Consider the following 7,445-nt stretch of genomic DNA (forward strand, 5'->3'; position numbering starts at 1 on the left):
CCAGATCCACCTGGGAAACCACCAGGTCCACCCGGACACCCACCAGGTCCGCCTGGGAAGCCACCTGGTCCACCAGGTCCACCCGGTCACCCACCTGGTCCACCAGGACCACCTGGACACCCACCTGGGCCACCTGGGAAGCCACCTGGTCCACCAGGTCCACCCGGGAAACCACCTGGTCCACCAGGTCCACCTGGGAAACCGCCAGGTCCTCCCGGGCACCCACCAGGTCCACCCGGACACCCACCTGGTCCACCAGGTCCACCCGGGAAGCCACCAGGTCCACCCGGAAAACCACCTGGTCCACCAGGTCCGCCTGGCAAACCACCTGGTCCACCAGGTCCACCTGGCAAACCACCTGGTCCACCAGGTCCACCTGGCAAACCACCTGGTCCACCAGGTCCACCCGGCAAACCACCTGGTCCACCAGGTCCACCCGGCAAACCACCTGGTCCACCAGGTCCGCCCGGGAAACCACCTGGTCCACCAGGTCCGCCTGGGCACCCACCTGGTCCCCCTGGTAAACCACCTGGTCCACCAGGTCCACCTGGCAAACCACCTGGTCCACCTGGTAAACCACCTGGCAAACCACCTGGTCCACCTGGTAAACCACCTGGTCCACCAGGTCCACCCGGCAAACCACCTGGTCCACCAGGTCCGCCCGGGAAACCACCTGGTCCACCAGGTCCGCCTGGGCACCCACCTGGTCCACCACATTAAATCAGTGATGCAAGATTTTTATTTATATAACCGAGTGTAAAAATGACATATTTAGAAATACCTTAATAATTGGTGGTATGTCATCATTTATGTTAAGGGCTGAAACATTAATTATGTTTTATTATGTTTCTCCATCACAAAAAAAAAGATACTAACTTTAGTTTCCCTCACACCGCTGACGAAGCTTCTGTGAGAGAAGCGAAACGTCCTTTTTTGCTTTTTTTGTTTTTTTGTTTTTTTTTGTTTTTTACCCACAGGTACAGATGACGACTGACAGAACCTGTTCTACGATGTTTCTCCATCACAAAAAAAAAGATACTAACTTTAGTTTCCCTCACCTAATTCCATTCAATTTGCTTGTAAAAGCTCCTTAAGCCATGTTAATATCTGCAACATCGATTTCCTCTTTAATCCTTTTCCAAAAAAAAACATGCATTCATGACATCGATTTATTTAGTTGGAATAGCTTTTTGAAAATCTTTATTTTGTCCCATTGCTATTGATATAACTTTGAATTTAAAGTATTACCATCTTTGCATTGGATTCATTTCAGCATTCAGGACTAACCTGACTGCAGTTTTCTTGACCTTAAACAACAAAATATTTTATCATTCAACAGGTTATTATTTTGTGTCCTGAAACCATGTAATTGATTATTTTTACAAATAATGTTAGAATAATAGTAAAAAGTTTATAATCAGATCGTGGTTGGTCTCGAATGAAAACAGGGCTTTTAAATCTTTTGTGTTGGCATGTTCTATAATCGATGTATCAGGTCATCAGGAGTATCATTAAAATCTTCCCCCAAGTATGAATTGTGCCTCTTTATATTTTACTTTGAGTGTTTCAAATTGGCGGCCCGGTAGTCGAGTGGTTAGCGCGGGGGTCGGCAACGACTCCAGAGCCGCATGCGGCTCTTTAGCGACATCTCGTGGCTCCCTGGAGCTTTATAAAAAAATGTTTGAAAATGTAAAAAGATTTTGATAGTAGGCTAAAATAGCTCAAATAGATATAGATACATGTTGCAGCTCCGAAAAAGGAGAGCGGTAGTGTTGGTTTTTTAAAACGTACACTTTATGCTTTTAACAGTCTCGACAAACACAGACACGTCTGCGTCCGACTCCGTGCCTTCTCTCTTCTCGTTCAACTCGAGAGGCGTTCAAAGACAGCCTCCAAAAAACGGAAATTCATGATCACTCCACTGACACTAAAAAAACTAAAATAATGCACCAAAACAAAAAAAAAATCAAGCGAGGAAATCACAAAATAAATTCTATGGGGGCGTTTGTGAACACACAACAAAGGAATGAATAACAAACAATTCTGAGACAGCCCAGTCTCCTACATACATACAGCATGTGCTTCCTTCATTGTAAGTTTTATAGAGGGCTTTTATTTTTTTGCGGCTCCAGACATATTTGTTTTGTGTTTTTTTGTCCTATATGGCTCTTTCAACATTCTGGGTTGCCGACCCCTGGGTTAGCGCATCGACTTCACAGTCCAGAGGTTCGATTTCAGCTCCGGCCTTCCTGAGTGGAGTTTGCATGTTCTCTCCGTGCCTGAGTGGGTTTGCTCCAGGTCCTCTGGTTTCCTCCCACATTCCAAAAACATGCATGGCTGGCTGAACACTCTAAATTGTCCATAGGTGTGAATGTGAGCACGGATGGTTGTTCGTCTCTGTGTGCCCTGCGATTGGCTGGCAACCGGTTCAGGGTGTCCCCTGCCTACTACCCGAAGAGAGCTGGGATAGGCTCCAGCACCCCCCCACCACCCGCGACCCTAGTGAGGATAAACCAATTCAGAAAATGGATAGATGGATGGATGGATGGTGTTTCAAATTTTTCACATTGCTTTGTGCACATGGCTTTGGCTTGATTACAGTAATCTCTCGTTTATCGCGGTTAATGGGGACCAAAAACACCGGCGATAAACGAATATCTGTGAAGTAGCGTCCAATGAACATAAACAGGTAAAAAATAAATATATATATATATATATATATACACACATAGTTCCTTTTATTTGAGGCAAATTTGACCCCGTTCAATGTTTAGCCTCCCTAAAGATATGGTTTACATCTTCTTTTGCTTCATTGTTCACGTTTGCTGATTTGATGAGGACAACAAAATTAACATGGTGACATGTTAGAAATGTCTTTTACATGTTTCATGTATCAGTGTCCTTTTGAAAATATCAGTAGAGTATTTTTCACACATTTGCTGTCTCTGTTGGGGCGGGGGTGATATTGAGGTCACTAAAACATATCATCTAATGTTATTAAAAAACTTTAACACAAACATGAGTGTAGTAGTGTGAGAAATAAATCTAGTTTACATGTCACTTGACCGCTTCTCAATCATTTGTTGTGCTGTTTGCTAGCTTTTTGCTGAAAATGACTTTCGCAAAGGCTTTTTTTCTCAGTGAAGGGCTGTCACATCTATTGGACTACAGAATTGACATTTGCGTCCGATAAAAAGGCATCCTCCTCTGATGACAATGATTACCTCAGAGTTGGAACCTCAGTCCACCCCACTCTAACAGTTAGTTCACTACTTTCCCAAAATTGGAATTGTTGTCCATTCACCCCACTTGAACTGCAGGCTGGATTTATATAATCAAAATGGTTGCTGATATGCTGTCCAAGATGTCAAGTCATCTTTTGAGCTGATCAGTCGACAAGACTGTGACTCGAGAAGTCTTTAGAGGGACGTGTATGGGAACAGTTGAAAAAACGTGGGTGTGATATATATATATATATTTTTTTTTAATATGTTTGAAAAAAATCCGCGATGCACTGAACCTGCGATAAATGAACCGCAAAGTAGCGAGGGATCACTGTATTGTTATTGTGGCTGTTCAAATTACAAACAATGAAAAATAAGGTTATTATTCAAATGAACAGGTTCAATATCAGGCTTCCGCAGAGCTTGCTGATTATCTAATCATTTGAATCAGGTGTGTTGCATCAGGGAGAATTGGAACAAAAATGCAGGTGTCACGTTTCGGACAAGCCGAATTAAGTTTGGATCCCAAAAGTGTAGACGACAACAAGGTCTCCGTAGCAAAAATGTTTTAATACAAAAATCGCACCTGACAAAGTAGTAACATAAAGCGCTGGTCCAAACGGACCAGGGAGTACAAAAAACAATTAACGAAAAGCGCTTGCACAAAAGGCAAGGGGTGAAAACAAGACCCAAGAATACAAACGAAAAACAATGTCTCAAAATACACGCAAACAAAAGCCGAATCAAAAAATAAAAACCATACTTACAATATCAATAATACCGAGAGTTCAAAGCGAAACAGCAACAAGGTTTATTGCAAAGGGTCTATGGGCAAGGAAGCAGCAAGGCATAAACAATACTCTGACAACAGGGGCACCGCAGAAGAGTCCTTAAATACAGAGTCTAATAATCATAGATTGGCAGCAGGTGTGCACCCAGAATTCCGCTCATGCCACCTGCTGGCCAGACCGAAAACAGATTTGCAGTACATCAAGTCTGCCCTGCTTCCTCCCTAGACCCCTACAAGTTTGCATATCGGTCTAACCCAGATGTATCAAACATACGGCCTGCAGGCCAAAACCAGCCCGCAAGGAGTTTGATCAGGCCCGCAGGGTAATTTAAGAGTGAAAAAATGCATAAAAGAAACGGAATGAATATTTTTAAAAAGGTGCAATTCATGGAGTATCCGCTAGCGGGACACACTGTTTTGATCAGAGTAAAAGACAACATTGTTTTGATCAGAGAAGAAAACAGCAGCCTCAGTCTGTCACTGAGATAGACCCAACACAGCAGACGCTATCAAGGACATGTGAATACTTTATTCTTTACACATTTAATAGCACTCTCCTTAGTTAGTAAGGTGTAGGCAGGGATTACATTTAGATTTTATATACACGTGTAAATAGTTTAAAAATTCCTTTCTTTATAAACCTCGTTTAATCTTAAAAGTGCATTACGATATTTTTCAATACCAATTAGTTGTTAAAATTGTGTGCCTTTGTACAATCAGTGGGATCAGTTGCAATGCATATGTGTGAATGATAAAAGTAAATTGCACATTTGTCTAAGGAAATCTAAGGAGCTTCATGAAATGTTTTGTAAAAGATTTGTTTATTCTATTTCAACATTTTCCTAATGTTCTTGTGCTTCTTTCGACCAGAACAAAGGAAAGACATTATTTTGGTTATTTATAGCAGAGTATGGTATAAAAAACGGTTCGGCCCACTTTACATCTACCGAGGCCGTATGTGGCCCACAATGTGAAATGAGTTTGACACCCCTGGTCTAACCGATCGACTGCAGACGCCATCTCTATTGCCCTCCACTCAGCCCTCACCCACCTGGAGACCAAGGACTTACACGTCAGAATGCTGGTCCTTGACTTCAGCTCAGCATTCAACACCATCATCCCACAGCAGCTCATCCACAAACTGGACCACCTGGGGCTCACCACCTCCCTGTGTAACTGGGTGCTGGACTTCCTGACGGGGAGACCACAGGCAGTTCGGGTCGAAAGCAACCATCATGCACCATCATGATGAACACAGGGGCCCCCCAAGGATGTGTGCTGAGCCCCCTCCTCTTCACTCTGCTGACCGACGACTGCACTCCCTCATCCAGCTCTAACCTCTTCATTAAGTTTGTGGATGACACGACTGTGGTGGGTCTCATCAACAACAACGATGAGACAATCTACAGGAGTGAGGTGAGCAGGCTGGCCTTGTGGTGCAAAGACAACAATCTCCACCTGAATGTGGAGAAGACGTAGGAGATTGTTGTGGACTTCAGGAGAATCCACAGCCAGAATGCTCCACTGACCATCAATGGTGCCGCAGTGGAGCGGGTGAGTAGCACCAAGTGTGCACATCTCTGAAGACCTGTCCTGGAGCCACAATACAACATCAATGGCCAAAAAAAGCCCACCAGTGCCTGTATTTCCTCCGCAAACTGAGGAGAGCAAGATCCCCGCCCCCCATTATGCAGACATTCGATAGAGGCACCATTGAGAGCATCTTGACCAGCTGCATCACCGTGAGGTACGGCGCCTGAACCGTGTCCTGCCGAAAGAGTCTGCAGCGCATCGTGAGAGCAGCTGAGCAGATCATTGGTGTCTCTCTTCCTCCACTTGTGGACATTTGCAACACTTGTCTGACCTGCAAAGACATCCAGATTGCAGGTGACCCCACCCACCTATCTCACAGCCTCTTTGACCTGCGAGGAGGAGACTGTGATGTCTCTGTGCTAGAACCAGTAGGCTCAAGAACAGTTTATTCCACCAGGCGGTCAGGCGACTCAACTACCTCCCTGTTCTGCCCGCACTCTCCCCCTCTACCCCTGCCTCCTGCCACAGACTGTGACCCTCCCCTCAGCATCTGACATCCACTTATTGTTGAATGTTGATTGCTATTTATTGTTTTTATTTGTTTATATTTCTATATGTATGTCTTTGTTATACAGTTCAGTTTTGCTGCCCTTGTTTTTAGCTGGGTGTGTTCTTAATACACTGCATGTTTGCACTGTGGTTGAGAGGAAAGAAATTTCATCTGTGCTGTATGTTGTACATAAAACATTTTTGACAATAAAGCTGACTTGACTTGACTTAACTTGACTTGACACCCCTCGCGATTGACTTGGGACCAAATCGACATATTGGAGATATTCAGCTCTCGTTCAGTTACCGCAGTAACAGACTCTATGAACCTAACCTGGTCGGGACTAGGTTTTGCTCAATGAGCCTCAAGTTTTTCACTGTCACCACCCTCTTTACGAGCCACACACTCTATTTCATTTCCTCATTCCGCGTGCTGCTGACTGTCATTAAAAAAAAAAAAATCAGTCAGTATATGAGGGGTCCATTTGTCACAGTAGATGAAGACAAAAATGCCATGTTCTTTTTATGAAGATGCCGTGGATGAAGGTGTAGCAGAGAATTGAATATTCGTCAGGAAATGGTTGTCAGACTGTGCACAGATGTTTTAGCATTTTCAGACAATTACCTTTTGAGTGGTACCATTTCATGTCTATCATCTAGATACACAACCAAATCTGCCCTCACATTTGCAATATTACCAGTTGGAGTCATGCTCTCCCATCCCAGCAGATTCGGTGTGTTGCTCTGAGTTTCATGGCAATTTTTTTTTTTTTAAATAATGTAGAATGTTGTAGATGCTGAGCACTTAAGTAAGACAATGGTATGGGCGGTCAGAAAAGTGTGTTCTGGCAAGATCTTAGCTGTTTGAACAATGTTTTTTTTAAATTTCATCTTCAGAAGTTGCCAATTGCACTTATCCCCCGTGGGATTGCACATAAAGGGAAATAAATTTAAAGGCAGCAGTTTTTCCACTGTTGTATTCTTGTAATTGTAAAGGACAACATCCCTCTCTTTAGCATCTGTCATCATCATCATGTTTTTGGAATGTGGGAGGAAACCGGAGGACCCGGAGAAAACCACGCAAGTACGGGGAGAACATGCAAACTCCACACTGGAAGGCCGGCGCTGGAATTGAACCTGGTACCTCGGCACTGTGAAGTCGACGTGCTAACCACTCAACTACCGGGCCGCCCTAATATATTTTTGTGGAAATATCTATCTATCTATCCTCCTCTTCCACGTTGTCATTGTGACTCATCAATCTGGGATCCGTGGATAATGGCTTTTCCTAGATGTGGAGGTGCCATTGGCTCATGCCCGGAACACCTCACCAGGGAGGCATCCTAACC

General features: G+C 44.1%; 1 protein-coding gene across 1 annotated transcript in view; it reads left to right on the plus strand.

Moving 5' to 3' along the window:
- Nucleotides 1-5,263, plus strand: part of LOC109527582 (histidine-rich glycoprotein-like) — a 34,253-nt gene extending 28,990 nt beyond the window's left edge. The window contains exons 5-8 of the mRNA XM_019889595.1: nt 5-67; nt 230-298; nt 389-604; nt 5,072-5,263. Of these exons, the coding sequence (XP_019745154.1) occupies nt 5-67; nt 230-298; nt 389-604; nt 5,072-5,263 (540 nt within the window). The remainder of the gene's footprint in view (nt 1-4; nt 68-229; nt 299-388; nt 605-5,071) is intronic.
- Nucleotides 5,264-7,445: the final 2,182 nt, after the last annotated feature.

This window comes from Hippocampus comes, unplaced genomic scaffold (assembly GCF_001891065.2).
Source record: "Hippocampus comes isolate QL1 unplaced genomic scaffold, H_comes_QL1_v1.1 scaffold15, whole genome shotgun sequence".
Classification (NCBI taxonomy): domain Eukaryota; kingdom Metazoa; phylum Chordata; class Actinopteri; order Syngnathiformes; family Syngnathidae; genus Hippocampus; species Hippocampus comes.